The 21,220-nt window shown below is 39.8% G+C and overlaps 1 protein-coding gene across 5 annotated transcripts in view; it reads right to left on the bottom strand.

Annotated features, from left to right (window-relative positions):
- Window positions 1–21,220, bottom strand: part of LOC111868600 (dual specificity mitogen-activated protein kinase kinase dSOR1) — a 37,108-nt gene that overhangs the window by 10,549 nt on the left and 5,339 nt on the right. For 3 of the 5 annotated variants that reach the window (XR_004513460.1, XM_023859391.2, XM_023859389.2), the window contains exons 2-4: window positions 9,346–9,625; window positions 4,096–4,208; window positions 2,327–2,438 (exon numbers count right to left, since the gene is read on the bottom strand). Coding sequence is in view for 4 of the 5 variants with exons in the window: in XM_023859391.2 (XP_023715159.1) it covers window positions 2,327–2,438; window positions 4,096–4,208; window positions 9,346–9,625 (505 nt within the window). In the remaining variant the exon portion in view is untranslated. Of the gene's footprint in view, window positions 1–2,326; window positions 2,439–4,095; window positions 4,209–9,345; window positions 9,626–15,237; window positions 15,327–21,220 lie in introns of those variants that run through there. The other 2 variants (XM_023859393.2, XM_023859390.2) reach the window with 2 other exon arrangements.

Below are 21,220 nucleotides of genomic sequence, written 5' to 3'. Positions count from 1 at the left end.
GACCGCTTCGGAGACCTAGGCACAGATGGGAGATTAAAATATATTTTAAGGAAATATTGTATGAGGGAGTGGACTCAACTGGCTCAGGACAGCATCCATTGGCAGACTCTTGTGAACACAGTATTGAACCTTCAACTAGCTGCATGATTATTTCCTTCTCAAGCATTCTACTGCATGCAGTCAGTCAACTGTAGAAACCACTGCAGATGTTGTGAAAGATATGCATGGAACCTGGCAAGTCTGTATGATGGAACTCTAAATAATGCACTTTAACTCCTTGAGGCCTCCTAAAAGTTTCCTGGAATGCTATTTAACCCTGTCCTATAATCTGCTGGAAGGTTTCTGACATAATTTTCCTCATTCAGACACACTGCCAGAAACATTCTGCTGCATTATGTTCACTTGCTGAGGGTTGTTCAGTAAAATCTCGCTGTTCTTGTTACAGTGAATTGGGAAGTCAGACAATCTAGACTGAAATATGAAAAATGAAAAATACTGCTCACAGTTGAGGACATACTTAAAAGAACACATTGGATTTAGGAGAAATATGGATCAGAACAAGTGGACTTTCAGATTGTGTTGAGGGCAGCTGGAGACAGACTGAAACCACGCAAGAAAATATCCAAGATTGGCTTGAGCTGGATTTTGGGTTCTTGTCTTTTTACAGTTTTTAAATAGAGGCTCTACAGTGATTTTATTTCCACAAGCACTACCTACATTATTAAATTTTCCATTCATTTATTTTCTATGCTTTTGAGGGCTATCTTCTACTTCATTAATCTTGAGTATTGCCCCCTGTTTAATCTGGATAAGTTAATGTTTACTGTATATCCATGCTCTTGTCATTCTTTCACACTGCTTCCAGTAATTCACATACAGGAATAACAGGTGCCAGAAATTTTTCATTTTTCCTTTCTGAATCTTCTCCTTTTTCTAATTTTCAAGCACATAAATTTGTAACTGGTACAAGTGAGTTAGGAAATACAAAGAATTGGAAAGGGTTATACAGTATATTCCTCATTATGCATACACAGAGTATCTGATTTACAGCTTGCCCCTACACCTCTTTTTCAGTACAGCCACAACTCTGGCATGGCACCTATTAAGTTCACTCTATCCATATGCCTGTGTGTACACACAAAACTAATTATGATCTACTGGATGGTTTTGTATGAAATCTGATACTGGACAATTTTACAAAAAGTTGCAAAGTGGTGCCAACTGTCATTGCGTTTTTACATGTTAATGACAATGCAGGATTTGAGGTTCTCACAGCAGTGGTTAAGTTGAGTACTATCTTCTGGGATACAATGCCAGCTAGCCTTAGCTCTCCTTTTCACCTGCTTTCACGCTGGTTTCTTGCTCGGCATATTCTTCAACTCTGAAGGAGGAAGTAACATGTCCCTCTGAAATGTCAGCTGGTTTTCAATGGACCACACGACATATATCCCAGACAATAGTACTCTTCTTTTCAATGACTACATTACATGAAGACCTACATGAATTATTACAGATGTGTTCAGTGTAACTGGCCAAACATTTATCAAAATAATAAGTGTTTCAAATAAATTTGTAGAGCCAAACAAAACACACATGTCTGTAATTCTTACAGTTTTCAAGGTAATTAAATGAACTGGATGCTACACACTCCTTTGTGAGTTAAATTAATGTGAATCACCTAGGTTTTTTCAATTATTCATGCATCTTTCTCCCTTCAGTACCACAGATACTTGTAATATACTGTACTCCCAAAAGGGTAACACTATGCATGACAGATCAAAACCATGAGGAAGTTCTTCAGCCTGTAAGTGTCTTGAGGAGTCAAGACTATTTATTAGTACAGAGCATATTATACGATGCAATCTCACAGCATCACTTCAGAACAACATTAAATTGTAATTTTCATTTCATATATCCTGTTGTGTTATAATACACAATTTCTTTATTAAAACTGTCACAACACAACTATATTAAAGTCAGTGCCTAGTTTTTGCTCTGGAGAAAAATGTAGCAGAGCCAAAACTAGGCACTGACTTTAATACAGTTGTGTTGTGACGGTTTTAATAAAGAAATTGAACACTGAATTGTCTACACAGTAAATCCCTCAATCAAGTTGGTGGTGGTGGTGGTGGAGGTGGGGAGTTCAGAATTTTATGGACCATTCAAATATTTTTTTAATCATTCAGTTCTTTAAAAATTTGATTGCACAGGCAAATGTAAATCCCAGGATTGTAAATGTGGGATGTTACCGCATGTGTAACATACAGACAGGTCTGTGTGACTGAAATCATGACCAATTAGAAAACAAGGAAACCCCTGTACTCACAGCTGAAGTAATAGTGCCTAATATGGATTCTGGAATTCGCCCAGCTTTCTTCAGGATGAGATCCAGTGACCCGCCATCCATATATTCCATGCAGATACTTATTTCCCCATCACTAAAAGAACACAATCATTCTGCAGTTCCAGGACAGCCAATACAGGCACAACACATAAAACTGGGGTGAACAGCCCAATGAAAATTTTCAAAACATCAGTACAAGTAAAACAATATAATAAACATCTAAATAATTGGCTTGCTAATTTTATTAAATATTAAACCTACACAGTATCCAAGCTGCAGATTTCAAAAGCAAAAGAGTTCTGCACGTTATAAAATGACAGAGACTAACAGAATTCTGGTATTTGTGATTAGTTTAACTGCCCCCATTTCAGGACCAGGGCTAAAGCACTAGGAGCACAAAGCCTGCCAGTGGGTCCAATCCTGAGCAAGTCATTCATACCCATTTCCTCATGATCCCATTGACTTTTATTCTCCAACTTCCATTGGCCATCTAAGTACATTTTTTTTAGTTTCCCATCTAAATTCATGTATACATTTCATATTTCTCTGCAAAATATATCACCAGCTCAACACAGCCTTCTGGTTTTCTTATAGAATAGCAAGAACCATAAAAACACACAACAAATCACAAAGTTCCACTCCCTGCTTATGTATGAATCTCTTAGAGCCCAGGAGATCTCTGGGTCCATTCATTTCATAAGAATACAATTTGTTTTCTGTCACAACAGCAGGTCATGAACAGTGACTGTACAAACAACTCTATTTTTAAGTACCACCACCTTCACTGATTTATGATGCCAACAAGACAACAGCAGTTCATATATCCTGATTTGATTGTCTTTGATTTTTAATGTCAACCCCATTATAATTTACTTTTACTGTTCTGCAGCTGTCTTAACTTCTGATACATTTTTAACTCTCAACCTGCTGGGAGTGGAGAATGAAGTCACTTCCCTTCATCACTACAACTGCCTCCTTCTCACTTCTTTCTGAAGGATCAATCCTTGAAGTCATATCATCTATAAAATTATGACAGGTGTATTGAACAGTACTTCTCTGAGATCAAACAAGTTAGGAATTGTAAACACAGCATAATGCTGGCACATTCAATCCATTTTTGCCTCCACACAGCATAAAAATCCAGTTTGTTTAATTGACTTGGCAACTGTAAGGCTTACAGAAATGTGTATTGAGCATGAAACAAATTATAAATTTTTCTCTACAATTTTCATTCATAATATTTTTCACTCACACAAATATTCAACCATTTACACACTGGACATGCACATGCATGTGAGTTCTGTACAAAATATTCATTAGTGTTGTCTGAATGTAACCAAAACTAGACTGTGTAACAATTCACAGTAAAACCACCCAATACTGAATGTCATGAAAATGTATTCAGTGCTTTCTGAATTGTTGTGTGTTGAAGGATCGACAAAAACACATGGTTGATGTAATTGGTGCATTATTTTTATTGCAAATGTCCCTAAAATGGATTTAATGCCGTGACCAATAAAGAGAACAAGGGGAATCTTTAGTGAAAGATAATCCTTGTAACCAGCTACTAGTTCAGGCCACAGCAGAACCAGAGTCATTACCTTGAGCATGCATGCTGCAAATGGCAAATTACACAAACTCTGTATGACAACAGTCAAAACTGAGGCCAGCATTTTAAGCAAATGCTGGTTTCAAGTCTACTCTATATGTACAAATTAAAGGACTGTAACAACAAACACAATACGGCTTACCTGTAAAATGCCCCATAAAACCCCACAATATGTGCAAAATTGCAGTCGTGTAGAACTTTCAGCTCTCGAATTATCTGCTTCTTAATGGCAGGTTTAACTTCTAAATGGATTAACTGTAATATAAATGCAAAATAAATGCTTTTCTCAACTTCATAAAAAAAAACATATGCACGCACACACAGCAGTAAGTAGCAATATACCAGAGCATCACATTGTAGCTGACCACACAACTACTGTAGTTGACAACCAGCTCCAAGCTCCATCCTTCTACAACGTGTTGGGTTTGTGAGGTACTAACATACCTCCCATCCAATGGGTACTAGGGGTTCTTTCATTGGGGGTAAAGTGGCTGGGGTGTGTAGCTGACCACTCACTTCCAACTAGTGCCAAGGTCAAGAAAACGTGGATCTATACATCCCCTCCCCCATACATCTTCATGGCAGAGTGCTCAATTGGTTAAGCACTGGGATAACTTTATCTCTACCTTAAGTTAATGACACAAAATGGGTGCATACGTAAACCTTGTGCAATCAAGTCACTGCAGAATCCCCAGTTTGCCAACTGTGAACAGATATTCTCCGTGTCCATAACAGGACACCCCTGTATCATGTACACCTGCAAAAGCATTTCCACCTTCCTACCAATAGCAATAAAGTTAAGGTTCCTCAGTCCAAACTAACTCTTTAGCATTTCAGAAGGCATTACAATTATAACACACCAGATGCTTAGAACTAAACCTTCTTTCATACTTAACGTATGTTCTATGTGTTCTCTTTGTCACAAATATCACACATCTTAATAATATTCAGATATCCTGTGAATAAACTGAACATATGTTGTGGCTCGGGTTAATTTAAACAAATTATTAAAGCTTCACTAAATTACTTAAGAATATGGACTTAACTGTCCCAACATAATGCTACTTGGTATGTTCAACATTCTAAATAGTTTTTTTAGTTGCACCATTCAAGTCTATGATTCAATTTTTTTAAGTAGATGATCCTTGATTGTATTGTTTCTTGCTACACCGTTGACCCAAAATTGTCATCAGCATCACCTTAGACATTGGAGATAAATGACAGCTGGACTAGTATGTCTCTTTCAGAAGAAATTATTAACAAATTCTAGTTAAAAATAAGATAAAAGTGATATATGAAGAGAATATATATATATATATGAGGGGCACTTAATGAAAATGGGTCAGAAGCCAAAACATTAGAGAACATTTCTTACCTCAAAAGTAATCTCCAAAACTGTTAATACATTTATCCTACTGGGAGATATGACGGTCAATCCCATCCTTGTAAAAGCTTGTGGGCTGTCTATGGAACCACATCTTTACCGAGCCACACACGTTTTTGTCCGATGCAAATNTTATCATGAAGAAGGGTAATGCCGTTCGATAGCATTCCAGGGCGTTTTGACTTCATGACACGTCTTAGTTTCTGCAAAGTGTCTTCATAGCGCTGTGCACTGATTGTGGCCCCATGCTCGAGAAATTCAACAAGCAGAGGGCTCTTTTCAGTCGAAGAAGGTCATCATCACTTTACTGGAACTTGTATGTATGGCTTTGGATTTCTTCAGTGGGGGAGAATTCACATGTTTCCACTGTTGGCTCTGCCATTTGTTCTCGGGTTCAAAATGGTGGTACCAAGTTTAATCCCCAGTGGCAATACAGGACACAAAAGCATAATCTTCCTCGTGGTATCACTGCAAGTGACCCAGTGATGCAACCATTCTCTGAGTCTTCTGTTCCTCCGTGAGTTGATGTGGAACCGACTGCGAGCAGATTTTGCGGTACAGTAGGTGTTTTGTCACAATGGCATGTACAAAACCGTGACTTATTCCCATCAAAAGACTATTTTTTTTCCACAGTGATCCATCAGTTTGCCCAGGTATGACCATCCAACACAGCAATAACATCAGGAGTGATGACACGATGAGCCTCTCCTGGGCTAGCATCATCTTGCAGTGACACACGTCACTCTCGGAATCTCTAATGCCATGCCAACACGTGTGAACGTGACATGCTGTGTTCGCCATAAACAACAGACATGCAATGATGAAGTTCTCGTCGTCCTACTCCTTCAGCAGTCAAAAATCACACTACACTTCGCTGTTCTTCTTTGCCAGCCTCCATTACTGATGTTGGATGACCACACGTAGTGCTAACCTTACTTCCAGCACAATAAACAAACGACTAGTGTGCAAGGGCATGTCACTGTGCTTTCCCGAGTCCCCACCAGACGTTCATACCATAAGCAAATTCCAGTGTTACTAACTTGCGTGTCATGTGAGTTATGTGTGGTGACCTGTTTTCATTTGACTGCCCCTTATATATATATATATTGTAACATNAGAGAGAGAGAGAGAGAGAGAGGAATCTGAAGCAGCTGCCTCAAGTTGTTGGGTCTCAATGCAAAAACACTAATGCTAGAAAGTCATGGTCCTAAATGTGATACTGCTTCTATACATTGTATATGACAGTAGAACCCCTCCCCCCACCATGCATCTGATAGATCACCCTCAACAAAGGCGCCAGTATCCTGTGTTAGCCCATACAAAAAACACTGAGCTGGGATAAAAAATGCATGGTTTTAACAAGACAGAATGATGGAATACGGTGCGAGACAAAGCAAGAACATTCTAAGAATATTTCCATTGCAGGGCCAGCAAGAACTTCCAGTATTTTTCTTCTCAACTACCTCAAACTGTCATTATATAATTGAAAAGTCATAAAGCCAAATTACAGGAGAAGTAGGAATTGATGGTGACAGTGAGTGACGCACACTTGAGACAAGGACTGCAAGAATGTAAATGATGCTGGAGGGCACTTCAAAGATGCTGTTTTGAAGAACTAATCCGTGGACAAATACAGCAGTAATGAAATCTGCTCTCTCTTTTTTAGAATGTTCTAATTCAACAGCCACTTGCCTATAGCAGAGTACTGCATAATGTCCAAATTCACTGATGGACCCTGTATGTACAAAACATCAGCAACAACAATGCTCACGCTATATATTAAGTCATTTTAAATCTGCTGGCTCAGTCTCTTGACACTCCTCAGGTACTCCACTTACTCCAAAGTAGCATTTGTGTCTGCCCCATGAGGGGAAGACATGCTGGGCTGCCCAGTAACTAACACAACACATGATTAACTCTTTAAAGCCAAGTGGTTACTTTGTGTACCACTCACTTTAACATATCAAAACTCTGTATTCCACCCTTGGAGTGTGTTCATTTATTCCATTCGATTTCTACAGCAAATAGTGACTGCTTCCCTAAACAGCATTAACAGGCTGGTCATTGTAGCAGAGATATAATGTGTTTCCTCTGAGGTATGGACTGCATTTGTATATTTTAGATGATACTCAGTCTTTAAAGGGTTAAGAGAAATAGGCATGATGTGGTGGCATATATTCTGCAAGCTATTCGTTTTATTACCATAATTCTGTAATGTTTCTGCTGATAAACATAAGAACTACATTTTATAATATTATATTTAAGCATCCTGTTGCACTCCATACGATAAATGATATAATGATACAAATTCCATCCCAAGTGCAAACAATATATTATGTGTCCTTGATCATGTTCCTCTACACTACACTTGGGACGGAATTTGTATCATTAGATCATTTATTACATTTTATAACACAGACAGCAATGAACAAACACCTGAATAAATATGGCTACTGAATTCTTAGAGGATGAAACCTTTTAAGTGGTTATAGAAAGCTCATGTTAAATGCTCATCACTGGATCTGAGTCTTCTTTCTATAAGGTAAACTTATAGTTGATTCCAACGGACTGGTAATTTTCATCATCATCATCTTCACAGGATTAGATCCTTAAGACTTATTCTTACAAATCCCAACTACTTCATGCTTATTGTTTATCAGTGCCAACACCTTCCAGTAAAATATGAAATTTTGAAAATATAAAAATTTACATATAGGACAGTCTTATCAATATATCAAAATTTCTGATAAGCCGATTACTCACACATTTTATTCTCAATAATTTGTGGGAACATCCCACATTATCACGCATTTCTGCAACGCTCGCTCTTCACATCACTTTTCACCATCACGCGCGCTAGCCAATCAATTCTTGCTCCTCACTTTCGAGTTTGGCTCCGCCCCACCGACCAGCGTATAAAAAGGAGCGACCCCAGAGTCGAGTTATGCAGTTTAATTCNCATCAAGCAACTTCAGCCAGCAGGCTTCGTCGCCAGCGCTCGGTCTTCGGAGACATCGGCAGGCTGCGCCAGGCACGACTGCCTCGGCCCTCCAGCGCTCTCACACCCGACTCACTGGGGCACCGCGCCTGGACTCGCCGGTGGTCGTGTTACGGTCCGACCCACTGGGCCTCTGGCGTAGCCACTGCCTCATGGCTACTACGACCGCGCTCGACGACTAGCCTCCACCAGCAACCGCCGCACTGTGATCGAGCAACCTCCATCACTTGCCGCACGGCAACCAAGCAACCAGCTGCCACGGTCGCACTGCGGCCACTCCACTCACCGCAACTAGCCTTTCTCCTTACCGGCGCGCGCCGCGCTACCTCACCGATCAATCATCTTAGCAACCACGGTCCTTTTCAGGGCCAACAAATTGTTCCGAAGAAGTGGGTTGTCACAGGAGTATGACAAAGACACAACGTTAAGACATCCCCACAAATTAAAAACATAAAACAAACTCCGTGGCCTGTAGTCTGCAAGAGAACTATACTGACTGAACAACTGCCGCTTGTCAGCGAAGTTAGTACCAACTTTTGCGGATAAAGGTTGTCACATGGTCAGCGCACTGAATCCCCACGGCCATTAATCTCGGTTTTCGAGACCAGAGCCCCTATGACATTGCTGTCCAGATGTGTCTGCAGACAGACAAGGCCTTTTCTTATTATATTCAACAAAGATCAGCAAATGAACAATCACCAATGCACATGCACATGAACTGGAATAAAAAAAAGAAAGGAATTGGAAATAGCCAACATGAAACTTCAGACTTCCTTGAAATATTATGAGGATTCTTAACTAAGAAACTATGACAAGGACCAAATAATGGTCTCTCATAAACTGAAAAAGTGTCAGTCATACAACTGTGCCAGTGCTCCAACTGTTCTTACAGAAAGAGAGCTTTGCCTTTCTTATAAATTCTTTCATGGATAATTTGCAAGTGCACCTACTATTTCTGAATAAGAAGAAATATGCAGCAAGTATGTGTAAGAAGAAGAAAAAAAGATTACCTTTCTGGCCATTATAAGGCCGCTGGAGCGATGCCGAACTTTCGTCACAACACCTCCATTGCCAGCACCAAGCTCTCCAAGTTTGTCAAAGTCGTCATCACTTAATTCTCCAATCTTTTCTTTTTGGCATAAGAAGAATTCCATGCGTTTGCGCTGTGTATCATCCATCTGAAGCTCTTCCAGTCTCTCCTGAAGTGCTTCAATGCTTGTCTTCCCCACTAACGTACCTCGCCTAAAACAGAAGTTCTTCCCATTTATTGTTTGGGGCCTACAGATGATTCTAGAAATAACAAGCAAATTAAATGTTTGAAAATGCAGTGTTAACTAAACACATTACAGACACAAAGCAAAAATAGATGATGATGATGTCCTAACAGGATACAAAGAATAACCCATGATAGACTGAGGTCTCCTGGGTTATGAACNAACTAAACACATTACAGACACAAAGCAAAAATAGATGATGATGATGATGATGTCCTAACAGGATACAAAGACAGTCTGAATTTTTAACCTCTGTGGAAACATCAAATCCCATAATCATCTCTTTCTTAGACATTTTCTTAAACAGGTGAAAAACCAAGAAATTAATGAAAGAACATGGAATTGTTCAGAAAATAATTTTGCTATAAAGTTAATTGCATATTAAGGAAGAAATCAAAGGTTTACAGGAACAGAACCTGCAATAAAATCAATATTATGACAAATCATATAAACATGTATGTAGAACATGAATCACAACTTGCTTTCAGTAAAGAATTTGAAAAATCTCATCTTGTAAAAAATGAGTTTATAAAGCATGTGTTGCTAAGTTTATCATACAAAACACTTAAAGTGGGCCTAGACAGAAGTTTATATTTAATAAATACGAGTATGTACACATGTAAATAAATCTTTGCATCTTAAAGTGATAAAACATTACAAAATTAGATGCACCAATAGGTCATAATGACTTATGAAAGTTACTGACATATTGCTCAAAACTAGAATGATATTAAATATAGCATGTCTGAGCCCGCACCTTTGTGTGTCCAATTTTTCACGAGAGAAATTCATGGTTCAATATATGTCACATTTTATGCTAACAAATTTTCATGGTCAAATTTTCATTAGGCAAATATGTTTTACACTTTCTTTTGTTTATTTATGCTTCAGACAGAGGAAGTAACATGAGGCTAGTGGAAACTGTATAATCAGGAGTTTCACAATTTGCAGTCTCCACCAAATGTTACGATGATGAAGTCATGTAGGGTAGGACAGGCAGGGCATGTAGCATAAGTGGAAGGGATACGAGATGGACGAGAAGTTTCAGCTGTGGAAATATGAAACCTACTTGGAAGACTTAGATATAGGTGAGGGAATAAAATAAAAATGGATCTTGATCAAACAGGTTGCAGAGCACAAACAAGATTCATCTGCACAAGATTTGAGGTTTTCACAGCAGTGACTACAAAGAATGCCATCTTCTGGGATGTGGAACCATGTAGATCTTGTGTGAACCAATGTTTTTTGGAGGAACGTATTGCCTCCATCTTCATCTGGTTGAACGTCTACTGGTGAGCCCCTTATGAACACAATAACGAACCTTCAAGTTTCACAAAGGATGGAGAATTTCTTGATTAGGTGAGTACTTAAAGCTGGCCCATCAAAAGGAAAGATGACAATATGCCCTGAATTCTTTGAAACAAGGATATTAAGAAGAATCTATGGTCCAGTTAAGGAAAATGGTATATGGAGATAAGGTATAACCATGGACTTTATAAATTATATAATGAACCAGACATAAGTAAGGCACTGGAGATGGCTGGGACAGCTTTTCAGAATGCAGGAGCAGAATGTTAGCAGAAGTTAACTCTGCATAAACCAGAGAGTACTTGAACAGACAAACCTGCTGTCAGGTTCAGTTGAAGAAGACATGAAGACAATGGGTGTTAGAAATTGGAGACAAAAGTCAGAGGATTGGTACTAATGGCGAGAAATCATAAAAATGCCAATGTTCATATCACACCCACAGGACGAGAAGGAGGAAGAAGAAGTTTATGAAGTCATGCAGCTGTATTCAAGACATGTTCACTCTGGGAGAATGAAGGTCATGTTTGATCATCCACTTAAGACTCACTACCCTGCCTTTGCAAAATGTTAATAGAAAACATTAACATATGTGATGTTTCCTCACCACATACTTCATGCATATATGCGATGTTTCTACAGCACTTGTCCTCAAGTAAATACGCTCTTTGCTTATGTGACGCTGTATCGCGCAGCAGCTCAGTGTTCTCAGCACACATTATTTGCAGGGCTCCATTTTTGCTTTTAAAATACCTGTTTCTAATCATACACCTGTTTTTAATAGCCCTAATAACTTATTCCTTTAATATTAAAAGGGCAGATCATCAGGTCTTGACATTCAACCTTTTCAGCCTCAGAGATTCTGGGCCTTTCCAAATGACGGCTTTGGCATGCACTTTCTTGGTTACAGTACAACACCTTTCAACAACTGTTCCAAAATTTTGGGTACTTCAAAGAATCTTACGTACAGCAAACATATATTTTTTTGTAAGATTTGAGGCTTTCACAGCGGTGACTATGAAGAAAGCAGTCTTCTGGGATTTGGCACCGTGTATATGTGGTGTTAACCGACGTTTCGGAGGAACGTATCGCCTCCATCTTCAGGGTAGAAGAAAAAGTATAAGAAATCTGCAAGCAACAAGACTGTGAGAACGGTAAAAGCAGACTGGAAATAACACAGCTATGTGTGAGCAGAGAGGGAAGGGGGGAAGGGCAAGTATACAAGTGAAAGCAGTGGTGTGGGAGGGGTAGGGGAAGGGAGCTGGGGCAAGCGTGGTTTTGTGTACGGGAGAGAAAAAAGCAAGGTTAAAGGCTGGGCTCTAAACCGTAACCCGTACACAAAACCACGCTTGCCCCAGCTCCCTTCCCCTACCCCTTCCACACCACTGCTTTCACTTGTATACTTGCCCTTCCCCCCTTCCCTCTCTGCTCACACATAGCTGTGTTATTTCCAGTCTGCTTTTACCGTTCTCACGGTCTTGTCGCTTGCAGATTTCTTATACTTTTTCTTCTACCCTGAAGATGGAGGCGATACGTTCCTCCGAAACGTCGGTTAACACCACATATACACGGTGCCAAATCCCAGAAGACTGCTTTCTTCATATATTTTTTTCTCCCACAATTCACTTATTCCTAATTTTTTTTGTATGGTTTTAACAAAGGTTTTCTTCATGCTCAGATCTTTGGTCAAAATCAATATCACAGTTTCACTGTTCCCACTTGTTCCTTCTGCTCTTATCTTTAACATTGTGTAAATGTATGTGGAATCTCCCCGGTTTCATTGAAACTTGAGTATTTATTCTGTTTTAACAATTTATCATCCATGTTTTGGACAAACAAAACACTGCATGAATGAATACTTGGGGCAACCAAATAAACTGAGTCTCACCAACTATTCTAACTCAACAACTGCTCAATCATGTACCTGCCTGATCCAACATCAACCAACTCATCAACTTTAAAAGTTGCAAGCGCATACATCAATGCTGTTTAGTTACTGTCAGATAACAGACGTCTCTTTTGCTTCCGTACGTTATAACAATCATCAACAGATGGCTGTAGTTGCATTCCTGATGCATATTAAATTTGTATGGATCCCACCATACATGGGTATTACTCAATGAAATAGCAAAGGAGAGTATTCAGAAAAGTGAAGATGCTCAATACTTGATTCCTGTCACAGACTTGAAGAGCTACTGGCAGCCCAAACTGAGAGTAGCAGCTGAGTTACTGTACAGAGAATCAGGAAAACAAGAAAGGAAGGAAGTACTTTGAGTGCAACTACCAAAACAATAGAAAACCTTGGTTCCAGAGATTCAAGTTTCAAAGAAAATCTATCGTCTCAATAAATACGATAAAGAGTGGCCATTATCATCTAAAAGAGTGTCTTATTTGGTTTAACATCATTAATACAGAAATGTGTGAATGTAGCAAAGCCAAAGAAACTATACACCATATCCTATGGCAGTGTAAATTATTCAATGAATTTAGAGTGCACATGATAGATGATTTAATGAAACGTAAAATATTTCCACTGTATTGCAGCGAAGGCATTCTGTACTGTATGTTACTGGAAGCAGTAATCACGGTAGCGCGATTTATCAACATTGTTAATATAACAATATAACTACTTTCCGGATGATTCAAACTTGAAGCATTTATTTTATAAAAGAATTAAAAGAGTATTCTAAAGCTGTATTTGCCAGCAAGATAGGCTCTTCAGCCTAACGTCACTTGTATCTTTTCCTGCCAAAAAAAATAATATATATAAAACCATCAGCATCCAGCAGTTATATTCAACTGTATGATCTATAACAGTAAAATCATGGAACAGGCTGGTCTACAGGTAATGTTTCAGCTTTGTATTTAGGAGGTGCTTGATTCAAATCTTGGCTGGGACACCTGCTATCCTGGCTGAGGTCTTTTGTGGTTTTGCTTGACCCTCCAGGTAAATGCCAGGATACTGCTTCAATTATGTAACAGCCATTTCCTTCCAAATAATTTCCATTTCATCATTTGGCATCCTACCATCTGATGTTACCATCTTGATACTGAAGGCTTTGCAAAATAACCCACAAAAAAAAACATTCCAGTTCACCCATGATCACCATCAACATCTACCTCAAGGTAGGCTTTTATTGGCCTATTCCATCTCAAAGAGAACCCCCCGGTTGTTTTATCAGCCATCCAACATTTCTTTGTCACTCCTGATCACATGATGTTTGTTTGTTTGTGTGTGTGTATATATACATATTCGGTGCAAGTAGTACAGCCTTCAATGCAACTTCACAGATTATTGATTGAATCACCACATAGTCTATACTTTCATGTAAATTAACAACATATTTCAGCCACATAGGGCCATCATCAGGTATATATGCTAATTCATTCAAACTGCTATACTGTATTGTAACACCATATAGCCCATGAGGGCTATACATCTGAATGATTATTATTCTAAAATCCAAACTTGTTCCTGTTAAAACAACTAAATATATAAAATAATTTATAATAAATTTAAAATCATATAAAAATTATGTATTGTGTGTCACAGTGTTCTTCTTTCTTGTTGTGGTGTGTACTTCATGGATGGTTTCTTGATTATGTGTGTTCAGGCGGCCAGTGTGTGTATACTAATATAAATGTTTGCTCAAAGCAAGAACTGTGAAGCCAGCATAGACAGTCATTGCTATGGAATGGCTCTGCAAACACACCAGTTACTAGGCAACAACACCAGAGCAATAGCTAAGCAATGTGCCCATGCAACAATGCAGAAACTGTTGGAAGCAGTATTCTTTGTGTGGTCCATGCCAAGGCTATATAACGAGTCTGAGTCAAGAGTCAAATTAGTTGAGAGAGAGTCCACAGGCAGTTAGCCAGCTGAGAGTTGCAAAAGCTAGTAGCTGAGGCTGGGGACAGTTTGGGAACCTAGAGGAAGGGAAATGTCCACTGTTGGAAGCTGTTACCAAATAGCACAGTGAAGACTGCAATAGAGATCACTAGTCTGTGTGTGACAGTGATTTGTAAAGTGTAATCCGATCACCAAAAATAAAACCTTGTCTATAGTCACTCTATCATGTGACAATACATTCAGATGTGTAGCCCTCATAGGCTATATAGTAATGCAGTACACTGTAACAATTTACACTCATTACACATGGCCCTGTGTGGCTCAAACATGTCATGAATTTACATGAAAGCATGGATTAAGTGGTGATTCAACCAATAACCTGTGAAGCTGCACTGAAGAATGTACTGGCTTATTTGGGAGATTTCCAATTTCAAATTGGAATGTGATTCCAACAGATTTCTTATGATTCTCACCAGTCTTTCCAAGGCAAATGATGCCCACGCACATCTCTGTAGTCTTGGTGGCTTTGCCTGCACAGCCTTTCAACACTGCAGACTGATTCCTTCTCAGTACAGTGGAACTCACACTGAGGTTCAACTTTTGTGATTTTTTTTTTTTTGGATTCTAGCCCAGTGTTATTCGAAGTCTAGAAATAATGAGAGATAAAACTGGTGATTCTTATAAATGAATTTGGAGACCTTCACAACAACAAGCACCACAACATGCCACAGTAAGATCTCACAAGGATGATGCAATTACATGTTTATTACACACAATATCTGACAATAACGACACTGAATTCAGCATTTCCAGTGACGTGAATGCAGATAATGGTTCATCTACAAGTGAAATAATTTCTTCTTTCCCCCCCTGTTTGAAGTGTCTATCGCAAATCATGTTTGGCCACGTGGATTCCTAAAAGTTATAAATAAATAAATAAATAAAATTATTTCACTGGTTACCTGTAATAAGGACTGGAACTGCTGACAGTAAGGAACCACAGTTTCTACTCGGAGATCATGTCAACTGTGTATGATTTTGTGAATGGATGAAGCCATGGCTACACATTACACATGGCTTTCTGTTCATGGGTGAGGCTCAGCACAAGCAATTTGCACTCTTAGGTACACAAAAATACAAAAGTGGTACAAGAACGTCATTTCCAACACCAATCTTCAGCTAACATATGGTGTGGAGTATAAGGCGATAAACTGAAGGGACTGTATGTCGCTGAGGGATACTTAACAGCTACATATGACAGGAATTTTCTGGTAGATGAATTACCACTGCATTCAGAGAACGTGCCTCTTGCAACAGAAAGACAACTGCGGCTTAAACATGATGGAGCACCTCTGCATTTTGGCAGAGAGGTAACAGAATTTCTCAACAAAGATTATGAAGGAAGATGGCTGGGAAGAGGAGGACCAGTGGCTTTGCCCACTCAGTCTCAGGACTTAAACCCATTAGATTTGTTTCTGTGGGGCTGCATGAAGTCGAGAGTGGATCATAATGGTAAATCAGAAACAAGGCATCGAACAATGCAGGATGCATGCAGTGGCAACATCCAATGGCACGATGACTGGCAGCATGCATGCAGCCTAATGTGGACATTTTGAACATGCACTGTAATAACCCTGAGGTTTAACTGTTGTAGGCATTTAAAATGTTGATAATAAAGGTGAGTTGAAAAGGCGTTTTTTATTCGGTGCTACACTAAGCTAGCACTTAGCTTGATAATGGACTTGGCTTGACCTATAGTCCGTTTGACATTTCTTGCTCCAAATGAGCTGTGGACCATGTTCGTGGCATTTGACCAATGTATCATAAACACTCTGTACATCAATATCTAACTAACTAACTAACTAACTAACCAACCCCATGGAGCTGAGTCTTTCTTGAGAAACCACCAGTTATGCAGCTACTCGAGAATTTCACAACATTTTATGGAACCTGAAGGTTCACTACCATGTTCACAAGAGTCTTCCACTGGTACCATTCCTGATCCTGATCAATGCAGTCCATACCACGCTATTATACATCTCTAAGATCCATTTTAATATTATCCACCCACCTACATCTAGGTCTTCCTAGGGGTCTCTTTCCTTGTGGCTTTCCCACAAATATCCTACATGCATTCCTCTACTCCCCCTTTTGTGTTATATGCCTGTCCATATCATCCTCCTTGCCTTGATCATTCTAACTATACTTGGTGAAGAGTACAAGTTATGAAGCTCTTCATTATGCAGCTTTCTCCTATCATTTCATCCCTTTTCAGTCCAAATATTCTCCTCAGCACCCTGTTCTCAAACATCCTCAGTCTATGTTCCTCCCTTAATGTCAGAGACCAAGTTTCACACCCATACAAATCAGTATCTACAAGTGCCATTAATGGACAAGTGTATCTTGGGTCATTGTATGATCCTTTGAGGAGAATCACAGTATAATGGTATAAATAGCACCCAGCTGCTTACAGATAACATAAACTCCTAAAAATGGCATCAGCTCCTAGGGCAAGTTATGCACTTCATTATGGCAGCACGTTTGTAAAAATTGGACACAGTTAGTTATAGATCCTTGCCAATGTATTAACCGTAAATATCCCAAGATCTGATGCAGCAAAAACCACTGACTGTTAAATCAGTCAAAAAAGCACACTGAAAGGCATGCAGGTGGTTATGAAGTGTTTTATCTTCAGGGATATACGTATCTCCCTGCAGTCTTGTGAAAGACAGCTGACATTTTAGAGAAACATATCACCTCCACCTTCAGCAAGAAACCAACATGAAGCAGGCAGAATGCAGGGCACAAGCTGTAGGCAGCAGATTTTTCTGAAAGATTGGCTGACTTTCACTGAACTATGTGACATTATATCCCGCAAGACAGAACTCGTAACATTGCTGCAAAGATGGCCACCAAATTTCAAATCAAAGTTAGAAGACCTAAGAATCAAAGATATTCCCGTAATAGGCTGTGGAGGCCAATGGGGTTGTGAGAAGTTGAGGTACCCATATTTTCTAGACAATTGGATCACAGATGGTGGTAAGGTTGTCAATCTCATGTGTTGGCAGCAATTTAACCCCAGGAAGATTCCTGGTACTCATTTCTATGAGAGGCTTATTCGACCCCAGGGCCATAGTGCAGCTGGAAGAATAAGGTCAACTGAAAAATCCAGTGATATCAGGAACTGATCCCACAACCTTACAGCTTATAGAAATCAATCCATGGCTAAAGATGGTGCATTTGCACAATGGTCTAAACTAGTGTTTTTCATACTGTGCCCTGTCGAACCCATGCTTTTGGCATGAGACTACAGCATAATGGAAAAACAACACACTTAACATATTTGCTATAGTAACAATATAGGTAACTTTATACACTACTTCGCTGCTCTTTATAGTCACAGCCTTCCAGTTTAGGAAACAAAATTATCAGCCACCAGGCAGACGCTGTTTTGTGCATTCCCCACACAACACTGTACACTGATCAACATTCACTTGCAGTACTCTGGTGGCACGTCACGGCGCGCTATGGCGGATACTTTCGAACAACGTTGGGCGGTCAAGTTCTGCGCAAAGCTCAACAAAAAAGCTACCGAAACTCACAAACTGCTTAAGCAAGCCTACGGGGAGTCTGCTCTATCATATGTGCAAGTTACAAGGTAGGTGAAGAAGTTTAAGGAGGGCCAGGAAGGAGTGGAAGATGACCCCCACTCTGGACGGCCATCAACAAGCCAAACCGATGAAAATGTAACTCGTGTGCGTGATTTGTTGAATACTGACCGTTGAATGACTGTCCGGTTGTTAGCCGACACTCTGAACATTCCAAAAACCGTTGTGCATTGCATCGTTATGGACGAATTGAACATGCGAAAGGAGTGCACCAAGCTGGTCCCCAAATTGTTGATGGACGAGCAAAGGGCCAATCGAGTATTGATCGTGAGTGAATTGAAGGAACGTGTGGAAATTGAACCTCATTATTTAGACTGTGTTATTACCGGTGATGAAACGTGGACATTTGAGTACGACCCAGAAACGAAGCGCCAGAGTGCTGAATGGCACACCTTGGCTTCCCCGAAACCGAAGAAGGCAAAGATGAGCAAATCCAAAGTGAAAACAATGCTCATCGTCTTTTTCGACACCAAGGGTGTGGTCTGCAAAGAATTTTTACCCCAAGGACAGACCGTCAACGCTCCCTACTACGTGGATGTTCTAGAAAGATTAAGGAAAAGGGTCATCCGCGTGCGAAAAGACATCGCCGCTAACTGGTGGCTGCATCATGACAATGCCCCCAGCCACACGTCTCTGCTCGTCCGTGAGTTCCTGGCAACGCTGCCACAGCCACCCTACAGCCCCGACCTAGCTCCGGCCGACTTCTTTTTGTTCCTGAGGATCAAGACTGCACTCAAAGGACGCCATTTTGAAAGCATTCAGGCTATCCAAGCGGCCATGACAACAGCTTTAAATGAGGTTCCCGTTGAGGCCTTTGAGGGGGCGTACCCTACAGCCCCGACCTAGCTCCGGCCGACTTCTTTTTGTTCCTGAGGATCAAGACTGCACTCAAAGGACGCCATTTTGAAAGCATTCAGGCTATCCAAGCGGCCATGACAACAGCTTTAAATGAGGTTCCCGTTGAGGCCTTTGAGGGGGCGTACCCTACAGCCCCGACCTAGCTCCGGCCGACTTCTTTTTGTTCCTGAGGATCAAGACTGCACTCAAAGGACGCCATTTTGAAAGCATTCAGGCTATCCAAGCGGCCATGACAACAGCTTTAAATGAGGTTCCCGTTGAGGCCTTTGAGGGGGCGTACCCTACAGCCCCGACCTAGCTCCGGCCGACTTCTTTTTGTTCCTGAGGATCAAGACTGCACTCAAAGGACGCCATTTTGAAAGCATTCAGGCTATCCAAGCGGCCATGACAACAGCTTTAAATGAGGTTCCCGTTGAGGCCTTTGAGGGGGCGTACCCTACAGCCCCGACCTAGCTCCGGCCGACTTCTTTTTGTTCCTGAGGATCAAGACTGCACTCAAAGGACGCCATTTTGAAAGCATTCAGGCTATCCAAGCGGCCATGACAACAGCTTTAAATGAGGTTCCCGTTGAGGCCTTTGAGGGGGCGTACCGGGCATGGGAGAGTCGGTGGAAAAAAATGTGTAGATGCTCATGGACAGTACTTTGAAGAATATTAACACTGTGTACCGATATCATCAATAAATTAAAATATATATATATATATTTCATGACTTTTGGGACACACCTTGTATTTATCTTTTCTAATGACTGCAGCTGCAAACAGCTCACTGCAAAATTTATCATTCCTCTCATGTTTCTGTTCATGTAAGATATTCAGACATTTGTTTTGTATCCTCATTCATACCACTGAATTGAAATGATGAAGTATTCACATGAACAATGAGTTCATCTGCACAATATTTATGTGTAAGAAAAAATCAAATAAATCATGTAAGAGGGTTAGCCATACACATCCTAGTATTCAACTCCAAGCTTCATAATTGACTTTTGAATCAATGAAAAAAGTGTGTTCAACCGGGTTTTTCTTAGACAAGAAATATGCTAGACAGAATGCTCTGCTAACTGAGGACAAGCCTGAGGAAAATGGACCAGACTAGAACATTCGTCTCTCAAATCTCTGACACGATTAGCTCAACAACCATAGGTTTCATCCACAACAGCATGGACACTGACTTAAAAATTTATGTTTGCAGCTGTATAATAATATTAGACAGGTTCAACCAGCTGAACATGACAATAGAGAAGAACATATATTTTAACTAGTTTTTGCAGGCAGTATATGACAGTATCCTCAATTCAATATTCATATTTTTTACCGCTGACGCTTGGTTCCATCTCAGTGGGCACATCAGTGATGAGAACAATATGTACTGGAGAAATGTTAATTTCAATAGACCTGAAGTGTGCTTAAGAGCAGAAAGGCAGCATTCTGAGCATCTACTGTGATGGTGAGTTCTTGTAAAAATTCTATTTGCTTTATGAAATGCATGTTCACTTTTAGAATGCACAGTATATTAGCTGCCACTCTTATCTCCATCTTCTTGGGAGGCAACAGCTTATATTCCAGCTAGCAAGCTGCAAGTATGATGGTAAATCATTTCTGTATTTTTGCTTTATTTTATTTTATTTTGCTTTACAGATATGATGTAACAAATAATTAAAAGTAGGAAGACCATTACAAGCAGTAAGCCACTCACAACATCCTTTATCACCTGACCACACCAATTCCAACATTCAACAAGAAATTCCAGATTACAAACACACAGAAACACATGTACACATCCATTATACCATACACAATACTGACCACAATAAAATGATATTATACCCATGAAACTACACATAGCCTCAACCTCAATTTAAAGACTTTTTATGTTCTAATAGTAAATTACAGCACATATCTTGATGTGAAAAATGGATCCATTTTAT

This window comes from Cryptotermes secundus, unplaced genomic scaffold (assembly GCF_002891405.2).
Source record: "Cryptotermes secundus unplaced genomic scaffold, Csec_1.0 scaffold610, whole genome shotgun sequence".
NCBI classification, from domain to species: Eukaryota; Metazoa; Arthropoda; class Insecta; order Blattodea; family Kalotermitidae; genus Cryptotermes; species Cryptotermes secundus.
Note: the sequence above shows the minus strand (reverse complement) of the source record. Positions and strands in the feature narration are given on the sequence as shown.